This window comes from Chelonoidis abingdonii, chromosome 22 (genome assembly GCF_003597395.2).
Source record: "Chelonoidis abingdonii isolate Lonesome George chromosome 22, CheloAbing_2.0, whole genome shotgun sequence".
Classification (NCBI taxonomy): Eukaryota; Metazoa; Chordata; order Testudines; family Testudinidae; genus Chelonoidis; species Chelonoidis abingdonii.
In genome coordinates this window covers 11644542-11666157 of record NC_133790.1, presented here as the reverse complement: position 1 = coordinate 11666157, position 21616 = coordinate 11644542, and the positions used below count along the sequence as shown (strand labels likewise).

Genomic DNA, 21616 nt, shown 5'->3' with positions numbered 1-21616 from the left:
ACTTTTAGGCTTATGACCCATAATTGAGCAATTCAGATTCTATCCATAGAGAGCAGAGTTATACATGTTAGCAAATGTATTAGAATTTTTATAAAATGTCCTGGGGTTCTTTGAGGTAAAAGGTGCTATATAAATGCAAAAATGCTGTTGTTATTGTAGCCTGAGTCTTAAACCTCTTGCTGTCTTTTAGTAGCAGTCTGTATACAGTTAGTTCATTCAGATCAAGGGAAGGTTGTGATGGGGGGCAGGTTTTTTTTTTTTAAAAAAAAAAAAGGCAAGAAAACGAAACACCAAACAAACAGTAGCTGCAACACAGATTTTTAGGAGTAGGGAGCTGGGCAGTCAGTGTAGATCCAGTCAATAAGAGTTAAGTCAGTAGGAGGAAATCTGCTAAGTCTGGCAGTTAAAGGCAGTGTCTCTACCTGATTTCCCATGGTAAATGGAACCTTGAACAGAAGTCTCTGACCCAGATAATTATGCAATACCTTTGGAGAAGGTGTGTCCCAGGAGATAGTGCACTGGACTGGGACTCAGGGGACCAACTCTGCCACTGGCTTGCTATGCGAGCTTGGGCTAGTTACTTCAGCTGTCTTGGCTTCTGTTTCCCCATCTGTAAAATAGAGCAAAACACGTCACTGTACACTCACTGTCCAGTCCACAGTCTACACTGCAGCTGCTGGTTTGTTTGTTGTAAAGTGCTTTGAGATCTATGCATGAAAGTACAGTTTGAGATATTGTTGTTATTCCCAACCCTTCCTAAATCTGAATTGGGTTTTATTAAAATTCCAAGTAGCTGCAGGCTGAATGAGTTTGCTGCACAGGATGGTAAAAGCTTTTGCAGCTATTCCACTTTTTTCTTTTACAATAACCTTAACAAAAAACTAGTTAAGAATTTGCATCATATTTTTGCATACACGTATATTTTTAAATCTCTCTTTTTGGCCACAGTCAGAAGCAAACCATAGGATCCCTAACTTCCTCTAGACCAGCAGGCAGCCCTGTTCATCTCTGGCTCCCATTTTTATAAATAAACACACTCCTCCGTTCCTTTGTACGTACACATATTTTGCTGTCACACTGAATTGTCCAATTATCTGCTGCTGGTTGAAAAAGTGGCATACAGATGTGATAGGTGACAGTATGTCACCATTACTGGCACTGCATTTATGAGTGGCCTTTGGATAAACAGAAGATCAACTTCCTCTGCAGACTGTCCCCTAACTACCAACAGCACAAAGACAGTCACTTCTCTGAAACCACCTGAGTGCTTGCCTTGTAATTCCAGCTGATACATGGCTATTGGCAGGGTCATGGTTTTGTCCTTTAATGAAATAAAACCTCATTAGAGTGTCCCTAGTTTATAACACCATCACTGCTAATAGCAGTATCTTAGCTAATTCCAGGAATGAGGTTTTGCTTGCTTGTAGCAGCTATGTCTATAATGTGACACTTGTAGATATAATGCTGCTATTTCCCTGTTCCTCGCTGGTCTGCGATCCAGCTTGCCTCAAGTACAGTTAACGTGATGAAGGCAGCAGGAGGATGCTACCAACAGCCATATTGCTATGCTGCGAGACTGCAGAAGCAAAACAGTTTCCTGCCTTTCCTCCTCATATTTGGTGTCCCTACATGTCAGCTGCCGGCACCCTGATGGGAATGCAGAGCTATTCTCAGTGACTCACACAGTTAGATCACGTTGGTCTCATTAGCTCTAGCTCAGGAGTGTAAGAAGTTGAGAGCTTTGCTAAGACAAAGGAAAGCTAGGGGAAAAAGACAAGACATGCTGCAAGGAAAAGCCCTTGGAACAGCCGGTTCAGATTAAGGCTCACATTTATTGTTAATTAAGAATAAAGGAAAACCCTAGAACATGGGTGAGTTTCTTATAATAACATATTGCGTGTGGATTGAGAGTAGAGGGATCAAACCTGTTTAAATTTGGAGATAATGTCAGTTTCCATACAACCACCTGGAGTAGCCTTATAGCATAGATGTTTACTTAAATGGCACATTAGCAATAGGGTTGCCACCATCAGGAGCACCTGGTGTGGATTTTCAGAACCTTTTAAGGTTCAGAAAAACAGTTTTGGGCCAGAGTGATGTTGCATTATGATCTCATGTGACAGCATGGTGATCTTGTCCTGGTATATCATGCCAGGATACAGCGACACTGCAGCGTGGTGATGTGTCCTGAGATTACATCACAGCATCATAAAGCAACACACTTGTTCATCAGGGCATTTATTAACAAAGGGAAGGTGAAGGTCTTTGTCCTGCAAGCTTCTGAGAACCCTCCATTTCCATTGAGAACTGGGGCCAAATTTGTAAGGGTTTATGTAGTAAGTGAATAGAAGTCACAGTAACAAACCTTAGGATATTTACCTCTGTTCTGAATCAACTTGTATTCTTCCTCCCGCCTTTTACTCCTCCGGGGATGTTTGCATTTTACAGTCTAATGTTCATCTTGCCAAACATGCTTTTCATATTAATTTTCTGATGGAACACTACAAAAATAAAATCTAAGCCCCCAAACACATGCAAACACAGAACCACAAGGAAGACAGACAGTTTTTGCCCAACTCAAAAGCCATGTATTCCAAAGACACCTATTTTATTTAACTCATGACATGCACAGTTCATTTTCTGAGGCCTAAATTGGTCTCATGCCCTTTTATTAATTAAATTTGATTATAAAACCTCTTGGGACTTATTTTTTCTAATATCCCAATTTGAATAGGGTTGTTCAAGTATCTGAGTGGAATGGTTTTTGCTCCTGAAATGTTAATTAGATAGAGAATATGTTAGCTTTTGAGAGAGCTGCATTGCAAGCCCATAGATAAACAGATTGATTTAATTTTAATCTGCTTTCATGGTGGTGAATAATGATAGCTGGTTTCTGTCTCACAGGGCTGAAAACTACAGACCTTAATAAGAGTTTGTGGGTATATTATACAGCTTTAAATAGCTTATGTTGTGCTAGTCCGCTCTCTATAAATTATTCTAACTCCATCAGTATCTATAAGGGATTCCTGATTCTCTTCTGCTGTAGATTTTCAATCAACAAAGCTATTAGTGTAACCTGGAGAAACTTTGTGGCATCTTCTTTGAAAACAACTAGCAACACTGATTTGTACATGAAGTATCCTGGGGGGGGGGGAAAATCAGCTCTGAAAAAGCCAACTCATTGCAACTCAGTCCTGAAGGCCAAATCCTACTATTTTTACTGAGCCAAAACTGAACTAAATTAAAGACCAAAACTTTCCAATCTGGGGTCCTAACATTAGGCTCCTAGATCCTTATTAAGGCTCTGCCCAAAAAGTGGCCTGGTTTTCAGAAGCGCTGTAGCTTCCATTGTGTTTGGGACATTCTAGTTTTATTCATTGAAAGGGATGCTGTGTGGAGGCAGTCCTGCACTCCTATGAAAAGACCCTCAAATATGAGGGATAGTTCCTAATAAGAATATCCTCTCTTTGGGGATTTCACTTCTCAGAGGCTCAGCTATCCTGCATCTATCTTGACCCACAGAGCTTTTGTGCTGCTTAAGGGCCATCCTTAAAATGCAAATAAGTCCAAAATCTCAATGTGAAACTCACTGAAAATGGTGGCACTCTACCTGGAAGAAACGTTTTTGCATGATTTCTATGCAAAGGCATACATCTGCATGAGGACCATGTTCTGCTCTGAATTAGCCCCACACAAGCAAAACCATGGGGGTAAATCAGGCAGAATGTGTCCTTAAGAAGGTATAAAGTTCCCATCTCTGTATTGTTTAGATGTTATACATGTAATTAAAAGTACAAATACCAAGAGAACAACACACTTTCTAACCACTTCTCATTGCATTATTGATTTGCACTGGATAATGTGATCAGTCTTGTCTCTGGTAGAAAGACAGCCAGTCTAGTCTGCTGCCATCAATATCAGGAAAAGGCTTGTGCAAAGAGAGGTGTTCAAAGACACGTTTTGTGGTAGACAGCCATCCATTGGGAATATCCCAGATTCAGAGATGCTCACCCCTAGCCCTAGCAGTCATGGTGAGGGAACAGGTGGTCCCTTACATAGGTAGGCTCTAGTCCTTTGAAGGCTTTAACTATTAGGAGCAGCACCCAAAAGCAGATAGAGAAATTGCCCCCACGCCAAGGATGGGTTCACGAGACTTTTGAGAAACCTCTAGTGTGTGTTTAGAGACTTTAAAGGAATCTGCAGCTCATCACTTTTCCTCTTGTTTCTGATTTCATTGTGAACCTTTCACTTGGCTTTGTCCCTGACCCACCTACACTGTCTGTCTGGCACTCTTTGTGAGGTTCTTTTCCATCTCAGTGCTATCTGGTTGTTTGCTAGGTTTCTTGTTATCCGATTCCAGAGGTCTTGCTTGATGGTGCGGTCTCAGCTCTGTTACTGTAAAATAAAAAAATCCAACTAGAGAAACTCTTTCTGATTGTTTAAGTGGTGCCAATGTAAAGACACACATTTTCATGACTGGTCTCCAGGCAATCTGGTTGTGTTTCAGGTTAAACACATTCTAATGCATTTTAATAAGTCCTTTATGTACAAGCATTCTTAGGTGCTAGCACATCCAGTGCAAGATAAGAAACAGGTTATTGCTGGGTAAACAGCTCAGGAGTTGAGTGCAGGCAGCATTCATAAGCAATATTTTTCACCTTGATTTTAAATCATCTCTGGACCTGTTGGGGAGAAACAAAAACCCCCTGCTTTAGTCAGGGGGATAGACTAGCCAGGGCTTTTCCATCTCTACTATAGGTCAGGGCTATACTATTTGAAAGGGGAAAAAGGCTAATACTAGCAGCATTCTCAGCATCTCCCCTCCCCCACTCTAAGCAACTCCTCTATGGCCACCGTCCTGCAGCAGGTCATTTAGTATCATTTAGTATGTCTCTTGGCAGGTGTTAGCCCCCAAATGCTCTCAAGGTGGATTCCAGGGGGCATTTTGCTGCTAGCTCAAGTTGCTATTTTCCTCCACTCTCAACTGCGCCTATCCGAAGCTTTCAGTTTGCTAACACAGCCCTTCCTTTTCGCTGGGTCAAAACCCCACCCTTTTCCCATTCGCATCTAGCCTGTTGGGTGCTTCTAGTGGACCATTCAGAGTCATCTGCTGGCTTGGCTAACCAGCCATTCAGACTGCTGGGCGTTAAAAACCTGAATGGACTGGTAAAAGCCCCTCACCCGTATGCCTCCAGCTGTCACTGCACAGGAGGGAAATACCAGGGACACAATGAGTGTCACCTCTTGGAGTCAGAGACTGCTTTGGACAGTTTGGTATGACATCCTGGAACTGTCTGAGCAATAAAAAGTACAACAGACCCATCGAGTCCTTTATTAAATGGTTATAAATACCGAAGATGGGTTCACAGGACTTTTGAGAAACCTTCATTTGTCCATTGCATTGTAACAGCCACCCCGAGCGAGGTGATAGCTCGTGGAAGCACAGGCTCTCTCTAAATGGTGAAACTTTCCTGGGAAAGTTTTCTACGTCTTTCCCTTGAGCACCTGCAGGAATCGAAAACCAGAATCAATTTCGCGGATTTGAAACATCTTCTTTTAGAAATGTTTTAGTGGAGTTTTTTTGCAGGGGGAGGAGAGTGAGCAGTAGCATGACAGCGGCGTGTAGCAGGCAGAATCCTTTCAGGGGTCACTGACAGGACAGTCCTGGCCAGAGTCAGAATATCTGCCATTCCTTTAAGCACAACATGTCTTTGATCTCCCTTTATTGGTCTTGGAGGGTGAATTCTCTCTCTTTTTTTTTTTTTGCTTCCCCTTGGTGTTTCAGACCCGGTGCTGGGTTGACATTGTACCAGGGCACTTAGCGGCACTCATGCTGTACCACTGTTATTTTTCACCAGCCAACTGTTCCATTTTATACAACACTTAAGTAACAATTTCACAGCCATTACCAGCCTGCGGTAATGACACGGGCTGAAAGCTAAGTGCTAACTGGTTGTAAACTACAAAGAAAACTGGGAGATGTTAAAACAGACACTTTGATAAATGAAAAGGGGCAGCTCCTGCATTTTAATTGTATAATTTGAAGCCTCTTTTTATCACTGGAATAAAATGGTCTTTAGTGGGTCATGAGATGGAATTGGGAGATCACTGTCTTTATGTGCTTAGGAAAACGTGTTTGATTTCAAGCGTGATGTATCAATTCAGGGAGTTCCCTCTGTACCTTCTTCCTCTCTTGCCTTGCACCCTGCCAGCACTGACAGGTTTTCAATGGGTGAATTCTCCCAAGTGCACCGCTTCTGTGAACTAATTTGTGAAGAAGATGGTAAGCTCCACAGAGGTCTTGTAGCTGCAGACCAGGAGTAAATTACATGCTGCAGTGTATATAAAGCAAACAATGAGGCAAACCATAGAAAATACCTGGATACATGGTAGGCACTTTTCTTCACTGAATGGTTATTGAATATGCAGAGCTGAGGAGCAGGGGGATTTCTTTGGCTGGTCAGTTGGCCTCTCTCTCTCGATCCCCGCCGTATATTAGTAAAACCTGTTGTGCAAGTTTCTCCATTTTCACATACTAAAGCTAGTTGGAAAATGCTAATTACATAAGGAATTTTGAAAACCTCTTATATTTTAATTTTTCACAGAAGTATATTGGTTTTTCAATTAAAAAAAAATGAAAAAAAGAATGGTAGGGAGCCAAGAGCCTGGGGTGGGGGTGGGGGTGGGAAGTCAGGCTCCCAGCAGCAGGGAGAGAGAGCCAGGGTCCAGGGCTCTCTCCGGGGAGCCTCCAGGCAGCAGCTCGGGTGGCAGTGGGGCGCTGGGTGGGCACAGCCCAGCTCGGAGCGGGGAGCCTGGGGAGCAGTCGGGCTGGGAGCGGAGAGCCCAGGGACAGCCAGGCTCCAAGTGGGGAGCAGGGTGGGCACAGGCTGGCTGGGAGCGGGTAGTTCAGGGGGCAGCTGGGCTCTAGCTGGAGCCCCAACCCTTCCCCGATTACAGCCTGACTTTCTTGTCAATTTCACAGTTCCAGCATGGAGCCATGAAATTGACAGGAATGACAGCCAACAGCCAGCGTAACTAACACAGTGTCTATACATACACTGCGTTGCCCTAACTACACCAACAAAAGCCCTATGCCTCTGATGGTGGTGTTATTATGTCAGGGTAGTAGGGCACTTACATCGCTGGGAGCAAGGCTGTAGTGAAAACACTGGCATAATTAGGTTTATATAAGCTGCTTTACATTGACCTAACTGCATAGTGTAGATCAAGCTTATGCAGTCTGCAATGAGTGACTAAATGTGCTTGTCATGTGGTCCCTGACTCTGTCCTCCAGTCGACGTGCTGAGAACTGTGAGTCAGTGTGGAGAATGAAGGAGATATCTGTACTGTTTTTAAAATACACACATTTACCTCAGTTTAATTGCTTGATAATATTCTGCCCGTCTGCATGGAGTTAAATCAAAGGAGGATGTTAGGGGTAAACAAATAGGAAATGAAATAATGAGAGAAAATACCAAAGAAACTATCAAGTATCCTTAAGAGAACAAGGGGGGAAATACCTACCTGCCTGTTTCTAGCCAGGTTAAGAGTCTTATTTTTCCAAGGTCACAGTCTAAGATCAAAGGGACAGTAAACTGTTTAAGGCTCCTGCTTAGAGAGGAAGAAGTGGGAAGTTGGCAGCAGCTGTTGGGAAGTGAGTCTCTGACAGAGAGTTCATCTTCACTGCACAGTTAATCTGGGCTTTTTCCCAGGTGTTGGCAAAAGCCGACCTACCATCCACACAAACAAACCTCTGACCCAGGGTAGGAGGTGCTTTAAGACCAAGCTAGTTTACCAAGATGGGAGTGAGGGTTAGAACCTGGGTTCCATTTTTACTCAGGCTGTAAGCTATCCATTTTGCAGTGAGGATGCGGGCAAAATTTCTTGAGTGCTGATAGTACTCCAATGCCATCCCATGATTTCCTCTGACAGACAGATGAGTTCTCCCACAATTGTTTGGGAAAATATCCTAGAGCATCTCAGCTCAAAGAACTATAGGAAATGCTCCCAGATGCACCTCGGTGAGTGCAGAAACAGAGATAACACAGTAACATGGGTTGAGCTTTGCAGTGGGGAGCTCACACCTGAGCTAGGCTAACCTGGGTGCTCAGACCCAGTTGCCAATCACTCAGATTAACAAAGCAGTTTAGACACATCATCATGAGAGAATGTGGCAATGCAGTGTGTTTTTCCCAGCCCAGAAATGAGGGGCCTGGGTTGAATGGAACTTACCAAAAACTTCAAGGAAGGGATAAAGTGTAGGTGAGAACAGATGGGCATAAACTTTTGTTGATTTGACCGTTTCTCTGCTTTTTATATATCTGTGGATGAATAAACAATATGTTTGTTTTGAAGAAGTTGTTTTGGGGTCATATCAACCATAGTGGATCACAAGCTCCCAGAGAGAAGTTTTCTTTCAGGTGTCAAATACCTTTGGGCCTGTTATGTTACAAGGGGCTGCAACCCAGAGATCCAGTCCAAAAATGGTTGGACTGTGGGATTTTTCCCCTGAGAGAGATAAAGAAATTGATGCCTGTGGGGTGCACTTAAGAGGGGCTGCAAGGAGGTCTAAAACGCAGCTTGCCTTGTAGTCATGGCAGTCAGACACAACTGAAAAACAAAGATTTGGAAGAAGTAAATTGAAACCTGACAACAGTCATATAAAAACTTCAAGTACCTTCAGTTTTAGGTCTGTTTGTTGACAAATAATGTACCTTTTGTTGGCATTAACCCAATCTCTTCCAGGTGGCTCCTTTGTAATTAAGTGTGAGTGCCAAGGGAAATTGGGTGATGAGAATTCTGCAGTGCAGTATCGGCAAACAAAATACTAAGACACCCCTGAGAAAATGAAGGAACCTGGCTTTCGTTGGTAATTACAGGAGAATGTATAACTGACTGCTCTAAAAAGAGCTAGTAACCTCTAATTCTGTAGGAAAGAGCAATCTAGTTCTGTTATTGTTTTCAGTAAAAGTAAAGGTTTAGGGCTTGTAATAGATGACTAAATTAGACCTTATCAAAAATCCTTTTAAAGAAATTCTCATCCTCAGACTGCAATTACGCCGGGAAGGCAGGCAAGAACCTGTGTTTGTTTTGAAACATCAGCAGTGAATGTCAAGGGTAAACAAGCTCAAGTTGTCTGTATGTTTGTGTGTCCATCCTGCTGCTTTGCTACACCGCACCATCTCTTAAAGAAATGCCGCTAGAAGATAACAAAGGCGAGAGAGAGTAGTTGCATCTGTATTTTTTGTTACGTTTAAAATTGTTTTCATGTGGAAACAGAAGATTCCTTCTAAGTTTGTGGCCGCTTCTTTAGCAGAACTGAGACATTGGGTCAGATTCTCGTTTACACTAAGGCATCTGAGGAGAATTTGCACTGCTAAGGTGATATAAAGGGGTTCGGTGGCACATTCAAATTGCAAAGACATTTTGTTCCACTTCCACACTTTCTGATGCTGCAGTTGCATTTTCTTTAATTCGAACTAGTTTCTCTAACTACATGAATGAAAACATATTTGTCCTAGAGTCAATCAAATATCCTTTCGTAGTACACTAACTGTGAGACACACTCAATTCACAGAGAAATGTCTCAGTGTATGTTTTATTTGTGTGTGTATATACAATTCTCTCTCTCTCTCTCTCTCACACACACACACATCCCTACAAATATTTTGGGCCTAGTTTTCTCTTTGCATGCATTTTGGGTGGTCATTTACACCAGGGAACAGTGAATGTAAAATGCTACTATTATGCTAAAGAGGAAAGATGGTCTGGCCAATAGTTAGTTGTGGGAGACCTGGGTTCAAAGCCCTGCACCATCATAGATTTTCTGTGTGACCTTGGACAAGTTATTTGGCATTTCTGTGCATCAGTTTCCCAACTGCAGAATGGGGTAAACAGCACTTCCTTGCCTCACAGGGTGTTGTGAGGTGCTTACTATGGTAATGGGGTGTGTATGCATGTAGAGGTGCCTTATAGATTCATACCCATTTTGTACTGGTGTCAATGACTATGCTAGGAGTGGGACAGCAATGATATAGACCAGTGTTCCAGTACGCTGCCTTCACAGAGTGTCCCAGTCCCACCCTGGCATGCCATAATTAGCTGTGCTCTTTAGGTGACCACTCGGAAAAGCTGCACCAGGAGTGTGTATGGCAGTGTGAATTCATAGTCATAGCTGCCTGGTCCTGAGAGGTGCTGAGCACCCACAACGCCCAGTGAAATCATTTAGGCCCAGATCATTTAGTCTCCTAACTCCCATTTGGGCCTTACATTAGTTCTCACCTGTGGGACAGAAAGTAGGCAGAGCAGCTACAGAAATTTCCCATCACTGCAGCCATTGAGACTAGCTGGAGTTGAAGACTGGCATCAGTTTCCATCCACCTTCTTGTTTTTCTTTCTCTGGCACACTCTCTAGTGAACTTGCCTGGACTGCAAGTTAATTTCCCTAGCTGTGATCAGGCCATTGGCCCGTCTTCCTGAGGGATCTTTATAACTGGGCTATGACTGGACATTGCATCCTAAGTATTGTGAAATTGGCATAGGAGATTGTGAGCACAATTTATCTGGTCTTCACATCATAATTCCTACTGGTGAGCTAAGGAAATTGCTAAATAGTAATAGCTACCATTGTGCTGTCAGAATAAAATAGATACCACCTATAGCATCCAATTTTTAGAAGGAATCCCATGTCTGTTATTAATCTGTTCTTAAAAGATTCCATAGGAAATCTTGTTGAGCGGCAGAGCCAGTAATGCTTTCTACCATGCTTGCAAAAAGTATCCCTCACATTCTTTTTGTTTTCTTAATTAAGGACTTGCCAGCGTGCTGAATGCATTTTGTATATGAGATTTTTAGCAAATGTAATTAAACTGGCATCTCGTGACATCTCACGTATTGGGATATTTGACCACAATGTTTTTTACGTAAAAAACAAAAACAAAAAAAACCCAAACCTTTGAAAGCTAAAATATAACATCACTGGAAACTCCCAATTCACCAGCATGAAATAAAGCTGGAGTAAAAAGGGACAATGCCAATGTGGCTTAGTGCACCCATTTAGATGTTTTTGCGGGCAGGGGGAAAGGAAAGAGAATTAGGGGTTACAAAATTTGAAATTAAAGAGCAAAAGAAAGAAAACAGATTACTAAATTAGTTATTTTCACTGCAGCACTGGTAACCTCAGATCAGCTGCTTTGGGCTAGTGCACGAGAACAAGGAAGTGTGTGTTTCTGTCTCTCTTTCTAGCCTAGTCTTTCTAGTCTTAACCACTCCCATCACCAGCTAGCAAACAAGTCACAATCTTGCAAACAAGTACATGCATAATTTTGTGTACTTCCTTAACTTTGTGCATGTAAGTAGTCCCATTGAAACTGGACAACCCATGTATGTGAAGATAAACATGTGCCTAAGAGTTTGCAGGATCAGGATCTGTAGAACCATTGAGGACAAAATGTATAATTGAGTAGCCTAGTTTCATTGTCAAAATGACATGGAAAAACTTACAATCAAGTAGTAAACATGGCAAAAAATTGTAGTAGAGCTTTAAATTTCTTCTGGTTTTAGCGATCTAATGTATTATGGGAAGAAAATGTAAACAGATCTATTTACCATTATATCAATAACATTTTTATCTTGACACTGTTCCTTTAAACTATAGGGAGGTTTAATTCCATTATACCTTTACCTCCTACCAGTGTGGTCCATCTGTAATGAGCTGTAGTATCTCCAGAGGACCAGTAATGAGAAAAAAATGAAGATCCATGTAACAGCCTGGAAATGAAATTCTGTATCTAATTGTTGACATATCCTCTTGTTCCTCTTAGGGCAAAGGTGAAGAAAGGTGTGAATATTTTCAGTGTAAGAGCCAGCAGCCCGTACGTATGGGACATTAGCGAGAGCGTGGATTATACTGGGAAATATGCACCAGCTGTCATTGTTTGTCAGAGGAAATCTGCTACCTCGGAAAACAGGTAGGTCAGTTTTGTAGTTGTACATTTTATAAATGAGATAATTTTGCTTTTTTAAAAGCAGATGTATCTGCTTTGCTATGGTATTAATAAAACTTTTATTATAGTTTCTAAATACACATAGTCAATGTATCAATGGAAAGACTGATGCTTTCTTTCGTTTATAATACTCTGCTTACTGTACCTTATGGACTCTAAATCTATTTTGATTGCCTAAAGGAAATAAAAACTACCAGGGAAACTTCATTTCACAATGTTTAAAAGGACTTGCCTCATCTCTCTGAATTTAGTTCAGCCAGGTTGTTTAATCTTTTAAAATTATTTGCTTCCGAACAGATCAGGCATTATATTAGTGGCTTGTTAATTACAGTCTTCAATTTTGCAAAGGAACTAAGAAACACATGCCAGGCTTCAACCCATGTTCTTGGTAGTGAATTTTTAATCCACATTCAGAGAAGTGACATTCAGATCTTAAATTCACATGATGTTATAACTTAGGTAGGTTAGCAGTTTTGGTTAGCAGTTGTTCCAGTTTCTAATCACAGTTGAGTTTTTTTAAGAATAAATGGTTAATACCTTTTGGTTTCATTTAATTCACTGTTCCTGGGAAAGCTTCGGGAGGAGAGCATGTTGGTAACGAGCTCACTGGCTAAAGATTTTTTATATTAATTATTGTTATTAAACTGGCATCATGAAGAGGGAGGTCAAATTCTGCAGTGATTTACCTGCTGTGAAATTCCATTGAAATGTACTGGGTTTACACAAGGTGCAAGATTTGGCCGCTTTTAATTGAAAACCTCTTACCTCTAGATACACAGGAAACTCAGTGGCTCTGGAATATAGGAAGGAGGGGAAAGGGGGCTTCCTTTACTTTCCAGACATAAATCTGTCCGTCCCCCCACACACACACACACTAGAGTTCAATTTCAAAATCCCTCTCAATATGGTATCCTCCACTTCCTCCCCTAAACCATATATCATCTCATAGCTGGCTGAATTTTAGTGGCTAGGGAAGGAATATATATATATGTCACAGCCTTTTCCTGAATAAAAGAAGCAGAAAGATTATTAAAATTCCTGATTCAAAGCTCACTGAAGTCAATGAGAGCCTTTTCATTCATTTCAGTGGGCTTTGGATCAGGACCAAAGCAATTACCTAACACCATCTCCCCTTTCAGTTTTGTGGCTGTGTTCTGCAGTGCGGTGCAGCATTTCCCTGCTCCTCTTTCGGTAATGGTAAAATGTAGTGTGATATCAAGGATGGAACAAAGTTTGGCTACTTATTCCATTTCAATATTCTCCTAAGCTGAAGCATTCAGTGGCTGCCCTTAAAATGTGCCAGTTTCCATTCGATCATTACATAAGGTTAACCAGTAATTGAAGTATGTTCACTATCCTTCCACATGCTGACTATAGGGAATGACTTAGTAGTATTGCAGATATGGTAGTAATGTGATTTAGGCTCCAGTCCTGCAATACGCTCTGCATGAGCAGACCCCTGTATGCCAGCAGAGCACCATTGTATCAAGTCTCTGCCCACGTAGAGTTCATTGCTGGTTTGGAGCCTTAGTTAGCTAAGGCAAGTGAGAACAAAGATTAATTAGGGGGAGCTAGTCAGGCTTTTAGATTAATGAGGTGGTATCCGTGCCAGGCCCTCAAAGGTTCTGGACCCATGTTGCTTATTGTAAGAAATGTAACTCCAGTATCTATTCTGAATTTAATTAAAACACTTACAAGATCAAGAAAACATATCACCAAAGCTAAGCTGCTATTACTACTAAACTAAAAATGGAGCATTACAGCAATCAAATCAAGGTCAAATTAGCAAATTAGTCTCAGTATTGGATTAGAATTACACCTTCAAATTAACTGAGTGATCAAATGAATGCTAAAAATAATCCATTCTTATAAGTTGTAAAGAGGCTTCTAAGAAGATGATTGTTCACTTGTTTTTAACTAAAGAATTTTACCACATTTATCAGATCTATCATTTAAATCAGTGTTTCCCAAACTTGGGACGTTGCTTGTGCAGGGAAAGCCCCTGGCGGGCCTGGCCGATTTGTTTATCTGCTGCGTCTGCAGCCGATCACGGTTCCCACTGGCCACGGTTTGCTGCTCCAGGCCAATGGGAGCTGCTGGATGCGGCAGCCAGTACGTCCCCTGGCCTGCACCACTTCCAGTGGCTCCCATTGGCCTGGAGCAGCGAACTGCAGCCAGTGGGAGCTACGATAGGCCGGACCTGTGGACATGGCAATAAACAAACCGGCCAAGCCTGCCAGGGACTTCCCTAAACAAGCTGCATCCCAAGTTTGGGAAACACTGATTTAAATGGCTAAGTATCTTAATACTGAAATCAAATGATTACCTAATGTCTGGACCACAATTTTACAGCTAATTAAAGGTTCCTTGTTAGACTTAAGTTTTAGCCACCACAGAAGAAATTTCCTTCCCTTCCCTGCCACACGGATACTATAATACAAACCTCAATGGAACACTGCCCTGAGATTTCTAGTACTTCGTGCTCATTGTTGAGCAAGATAGTTTTGCCACTTGTGCTTTTGGGGCATAATCTTGCATCATTGAAGGAGTTCTAGATTTACACTGCTGCAGCAGGTCAGACCGGAAGTCTGGAGTGGAGCACGGATTTGGATTCAGTTATCCTGAGTTCCAAGCATTCTTTCTTCTTCAGGCAGCCATGTTTAGGGAAGCAGAAATGCTCAGCTTCAAGGTTGCATATAGGGGAACTCTAAACCTGTAAAAAGTTTCTGCAGCCCGGTATGTGCTCAGACACAGAGTTCTTCATGTTTGTTTGGGCGGATGATATATGATGAATAACGAAACAGAAACCTCAAAGAGAAACCGAAGGAGGGCACAACTTGATACTTCAATCAATTTTAAGTGTTTCCCAAGTTAAAGCATCTCTGAGTCACTGATTCATTCATGGAGAAAGTTATTTCTATAAGCTTTTTTCTTGTGGTTTAGGACTGTACAGATGTTACAGGTATTAAACTCATCTACTAATCATAGACATCATGATTTAGTTTGTTATAAATTTACACTTGAATGAGGGTGAACGTGAAGATTCAAGGAGGGGAGACCTTCTGGTTGTGTCTCCATAAATCTGGAACGTTGTCACCAGCCTGTAATAAACAGGGCACTGAAAAAGTCAAATAATATTTGACAGCTGTGCTTAATTAGTTATTCTGATGCAGACTCATAATATTTGCTGTTAATATTCATTCAAAAACATCCTGCTGGCTGTGATAATATTTATATGTTAATCCTGTTATGATAAGCTTTTAGTGCCAAAACCTCTTGAAACAAAATGAGTGATATATTTCAAAACTTATAAAAAGAAATGTTCAGGCATCCTGGTTAAGTTTGTCACTTGCACAAGTGTCGCCTTAATCCATGAAATTACACCTGTCACAGTAAGTTAGCTTTATTAACACTATTTCCTGATCCATGTAAAACTATCAGGATCACAAAAGCATTGAATTTCAAGTTAATTAACATTGCCACCTTTGCATTCATGTGATCAGATCCCTGATTTTTAAGAGTAATTAAACAATATGTAAATAGAATCTGAAGAATTTCTAAAAGAACTCCAAAAGCAAACAACTTGATAACAGAGTTCAATATTTAACTGTTATCCATTCTGCATATTTAGCACAGTTAAACATGCAAAGAGAAATTATTTGCCAATAAAAGCTCGCTTCCTCCTCTTCCTCCCCATTATAATGCTTGATCTTACTCCTAAAAGTGAGTGGCAAAACAGACATGAGTGATATTTAATAAGGAAATCAACCTGCTGAATATTATGCCTAATATTTTAAATTTCATTTACATATTAACCACCATAGTGACAAAAAGTTGTCTTCAAAAGTAAAACAAAGTCCAGAGTTTTCATGTCTATAGAAGGTCAGATAGAGTAAAACAAAAATAAACGGGTATGATTGAATGGGATATCACGGTACTGTCTGGATGAGTTTATTTCATCCGATCTAGATAATGGTAAGGACAGGCCCATGTGACCTTGGACAAGTCACTTAATCTCTCTGTGTGTCAGTTCCTCATCTGTAAAATGGGGAAGACAGCAACTCCCTACCCCATCGGGGTGTCATAAGTATAAGATTGTGAGATGCTCAGCTACTACAGAAGTGGGCGCCATAGGTACCTGAAATAGATGATAGCTAAAGCTATTAAGCGACTCTATTTCTATTTAAATCAGTGGTTCTCAAACTGTGGATCAGGACCTCAAAGTAAGTAGCTTGGTTGGCTTGCTGGGGCTCAGGGCCAAAGTCCAAGCCCGAGGGCTTCAGCCCTGGGCAGCAAGACTCAGGTTAAAGGCTCCCTGCCTGAGGCTGAAGCCCTTGGGCTTTGGCTTTGCACCCCTGGGGGTGAAGGGGGCTTGGGTGGGCTCAGGCTTTGGTCCCCCCTCCTGGGGTTCTGTGGTAATTTTTGTTGTCAGAAGGGGCTCGCGGTGCAATGACGTTTAAGACCCCCCTGAAGTTTAAATCAATGAATACTATATTTTGACAATTGAATGTATATTGGAAAATTCAGTATTTTTTTTTCTATACGCATAGGACTATCCACCCATGTCGAAAATAGGGATGGGCAAACTTGGAAAGTCTTGGAGAAGAACCCCAAAGCTTGGATCCAAGTTAGGCAAATCTTCTTAGTCCCCAAATTCAGTGAAAATGTAGTGTGGCCACACTTTGTCCTGAGATTTCTAGTACTTTGTGCTTATTGCTGGGAAAGAGAGTTTGCCAAGATGGCATTTCTTATGATTTTTTACCACTTTTATGCTTTTGATGCATAATCCTGCACCCTAGGGGTTCTGGATTTACACTGCTATAACAGACTGTAGTCAGAAATCTGGCCGATTATTAAGGGAGTCTATGGGCCAAACTCGGCTTTCAGATACATATGTGTGACACTCATTGTGGTAGGGTTACCAGATAGCAAGTGTGAAAAAACGGGACAGGGGATGAGGGGTAGTAGGTGTCTATATAAGAAAAAGTCCCAAAAAATGGGACTATCCCTTTAAAAATGGGACATCTGGTCACCCTACACTCAAGCCAATGTGTGATAATATGTATATGGTAATCCTATTATAATAACAGTCAATGGCAATTCCTCTTTGTCTAATGGCAGAACTTGTCCCTGTGTGTCTCATTTTCCATGAAGATATATCCTTATCTGAGGTACTTACATTTTCTCCACAGTTATCCAAAGAGTGTGAGATAAACTAAATATTACCTGGGGATAAGAGAAGAGGGAGCATATGGTAACCATCCCTTTGATGCACCCACACTTCATTTTCATTACATGCAGTCTGGGATGTTTAGTATCCTGCATGTCTCGTTTTCAAATCAAGTATGGAACCTCACATTCAATTATTTAACATCTAGTTTTGGTGTTATAACTGCAGTGAGTTACTGCCTCGTTCCTGTACTTGTTGCAGCTGCTATTACATGTGATAAGGTCTCTAGAGTGCTGTAATCCTAAAATACTGTATGGCTTTCTCCGCTGGAGCTACAAAAGCAACAAATTTGACATAAATAACAGTCTAATGGCAACAATAATTATATCACGTGGGTTGCTGGCATTCATCAAAATGCTTCGTAAACATGGTCCAGCATTGTAGATCACCAGTAATATTATTTTTTCTGTAAGCTCCGTTTTCCCATAGTTTTACCCACCACGTATATATTAATACTAGGGGAGATAAAATGCTCTGTTCGGTAGAATTATCAAAACAAAAATAAAACAAAAATACTCCATGGTATGTGTCCCATCCCATACGTTCTAGTTGTTCTTAGTGTAAATTACTGGACTTGAAATTTCAGTGAGAAAATAGTAATATAGGCCTTATGGGCTTTTGGACTAAATATACCTAGTATATCATTGCAATATTTCTACAAGCAATGGGAGGTTTTGGGTTTATACGTAGGTAATTGTATGACAACCTAAGAGCATTTGTTGTTCTCCAGAAGAAAAGCCCCAGCTGTGTGTGTTATGTTCTGAGAGATCTGCTTCACTCTTTGTTCTTTCGGTAATGTAGTTTTCCACGTCAGACTTGCCTACCTCTTTTTCAAAGCTCTCCATGGACTCATTTTATCCTACTGCCCTAAGCTTATGTCCACCTGCTCCCCGAGCCATGAGCCATTGTCCAGCACCTTGTGTAAGTCATTTTCACCAGTGCAAAATCTGCTACAGCTCTGATTTGTAGTGTTTTGCAGTGCTCTGCACTGATGTAAATGGCTACGCAAGGTGCGGGGCAATGGTGCAGGGTAATCTCTGGCCTCTTTGCTCTACTACCTTGGCTTTCTGAACATATCAGCTGGGGCACAAGCTGAATATCTCCTTGGTGCTTTACAAAATCCTCCAGTCTTGCCTTCCTTGTTTTTCCTTCTGATTCACCATGCTATGGGGACTCACTGACACTTGGTTTTACTCTATTTATCTGGACCCAAGATCTTGAGTCACTTCACCTCTTTAAGCCTCCTTTATTCTGCTCTGGGCTTGCAGTGATTGAGTAGCTGAGAGCAGAATCAGTAGACGTGCCAACTTTTGGATTGCAAAAAAATGAGAAACTTTGTCCCGCCCCTTCTCTGAGGCCCCTCCCCTTCTCTGAGGTCCTGCCCCCACTCACTCCATCCCCCCCTTCCTTTGTGGCTCACTCTCCCTCACCCTTGCTCACTCTCTCATTTTGACTGGGTTGGGGCTTGGGAGGGGTGAGGGCTCCAGCTGGGGTTGCAGGCTCTGGGGTGGGGCAGGGGATGAGGGATTTGGGGTACAGGATGGGGCTCCAGTCTGGGAGTGGGGCTGAGGGGTTCAGAGTGTGAGAGGGGGCTCTGGGCTGGGGCAGGGAGTTAGGGTGCAGGAGGAGGTGAGGGCTCTGTCCAGGGATGCTGATTCAGGGGTGGGGCTGGAGATGAGGGGTTCAGGGTGTGGGAGGGGGCAGGAGGAGGGGGTGTGGGGTGCAGGCCCTGGGAGGGAGTTTGGGTGTTGGAGGGGGCTCAGGGCTGGGACAGGAGGTTGTGATGCAGGTGGGGGTGAGGGCTCTGGGCGGTGTTTACCTCAGGGGGCTCCCAGAAGCAGCCAGCATGTCCCTTTGACTCCTAGACATAGGGGCAGCCAGGAAGCTCCGTGCACTGCCTCCAGCCGCTGGCGCCACCCCCACAGCTCCCATTGGCCGTGGTTCCCAGCCAATGGGAGCTGTGGAGCCAGCACTCGGGGCAGGGGCAGCGCGCAGTGCCTCCACCTAGGCAGGGGCAGCTCCAGGCCCCAGCACGCCAAGCACATGCTTGGGGCGGCAAGCCACGGGGGGCACTCTGCCTTTGGCGGCTTGCCTGCAGAGAGTCTGCTGGTCCCGCGGCTTTGGCAGACCTCCTGCAGGCATTCCTGAAGAGGGTCCACTGGTCCCGCGACTTCGGTGGACCTCCCGCAGGGACGTCTGCGGGAAGTCTGCCGAAGCCGTGGGACCAGCAGACCCTCCGCAGGCAAGCCGCCATGCTTGGGGTGGCAAAATGCCTAGAGCCGCCCCTGCACCTAGGAGCTAGAGGGACATGCTGGCCCCTTCCAGGAGCTGCATGGAGCCAGCCACTGCAGCCAATTGGACTTTTACAGCTGACTGGAGCCACCAGAGTCCCTTTTTGACTGAGCATTCTGGTTGAAAACCGGATGCCTGGCAACCCTAAGAACAAGGCCCACTTTCCACATTACTTTGGGAGTGTGACTGGCTGCTGCTGAGTGACATAGAAGCTGTGACTGTCCTGATGAGGACCTTGTGACAATCACCAAACTTCAGTCCTCTGTAGGCTAGACTGCAGTAATGTGTTCTGCTTTGCGGTGTCTGTGCAGTCTACTTGGAAGCTCCAGTCATTGCAGAAAGTTGTTAGCTACCTCCTGAGTGAGGCGAGATACAGTGCATAACACTTGGTCAAGGCATTGGCTTGTTTTTTGCAACTAAAGACATTGCAGTTTACTCTGACACCACTTCTTGATTGGTACCCGGTTATGCCTATTACGTTTTACTGGGATATTTTTACCATCAGCTTTTTGGGGAGTAAAACTCTCCTGGACCTTTGGGATTTCACTCCACTTGATTGTCCCCCATTCGGGGTGAGCTATAGCACATCATTCAAGGCTTGTTTAATTTGGTACACTCAGTTTATGTTCCAGCTTTGGTTGATTTCGCATTGTGCTTGTAACCTTTCCTCTGCTGAGGTCTGCTGACGTGAATCAGGAAAGCAGCAACTGTAGTGTCCCTGGCTGAGGGCTGCGTGTGCAATTTGTTTTGTTTATATTTAATTTTTTTAAATGGTTTGAAATAAAAATATTAAATGGAAAATGTCAATTTAATCAAATAACTAACAAGATTTTCAAGTGACTGGTAATTTCAAGTGACTGGTAATTTTTGATTGGGGGGGTGGGGCTCAAAGACACCTTAAAGGGGCATTTTCATAAAGAATTAACCACCTGCCCTTTGAAAATCAGGCACCTTTAAGATGCCTTAAATTCAGCATTCCAGAATTAAGACATGTAAAATGACTATTCAGCTTTGAAAATCTTGGTCTAAGCCACCATTAGGATCTGGACTGTATTAACTAAATCAGGGGGAGATTATATGTTAATTTCATTCTGAAATATCAAAATTCAGTTTGATTCTCTCTTCCCAAGCATTTAGATGGAAGAGGAGTGATCTAAATCTCCCTGTTTTTTTCATCAGTTGTAAATGTCTCTTCTCTGGCAGCTTTTGAGGCCCACAATGCACATCAGTTAGTTTTCAAAAAAAAAAAATTCTATGCTGTTCCAGCCATCTAAGTGTTTAATTAATTGTTTTGGTGCCCTGAAAGTACCATATAGGTCTCTCCTCAAAAATGACATTTAAGCTCTCAGTGTTTCAAGAGAGATTAGTCAGAACAGTTGCAAAGCCTCAATTTCTTGCTTAAAACTTGTATTAAGACTTTAAAAAAATATTGATTAGTAGTTCCTTAGTGGATTCACATCAGTTATGCCAGTGTAAATCTGGAGTAACTCCAGTCTCTGCTGTGGATTTATGTCACTGTAACCCATACAGAATTTGGCCTCACTGCTTCACTCTTCTCCACGTTAACCTCTTTTCTCTTATTTTCATAATAAAAGTCCTATTTTATTCATCAGGAAACCATCTTTTCCTTAAGTATGTCTCACCAGTGCTAACGTGTGTTGTGCTTATCTTCTTGCAGCAAATCAAAGAGATGAAATATTAACCAACAAATCTTAGACAAAGGCACTATTAGGGGACTTTTTCACCTGTTTGTTTGAATGAGGGTCATTCATTTAAAAAACAAAGAGAGTCCAGGCAAACACTTCAAAGGCTTGTAGATAGGCTCTTGGCATCTTGGAGGTGGACCTAGTTTCTATAGCCATGACATTTAGATAAAGAAGGTACTACAAGGCACTTCAGCTGTCATTACAAAGATGAAGATTTCTTTTAATCTTTGCTGAACTTTAAGGTGCTCCATAGGAAGGGAACATAGCAGGGTTTCTTTGTGAGCATAATATTATTAAAAATAAGAAATAAATAACAATGTTGAATTGTTGACATAATCTCTTGCAGCATTCTGCAAGGAAAAGGATTCTTTCCCTGATTCAGG

General features: G+C 42.3%; 1 protein-coding gene across 1 annotated transcript in view; it reads left to right on the top strand.

Moving 5' to 3' along the window:
- TMEM132D (transmembrane protein 132D) overlaps nucleotides 1–21616 on the top strand; it is a 440368-nt gene that overhangs the window by 175676 nt on the left and 243076 nt on the right. The window contains exon 3 of the mRNA XM_032791207.2: nucleotides 11823–11969. Coding sequence (XP_032647098.1) covers nucleotides 11823–11969 — 147 coding nt within the window. The remainder of the gene's footprint in view (nucleotides 1–11822; nucleotides 11970–21616) is intronic.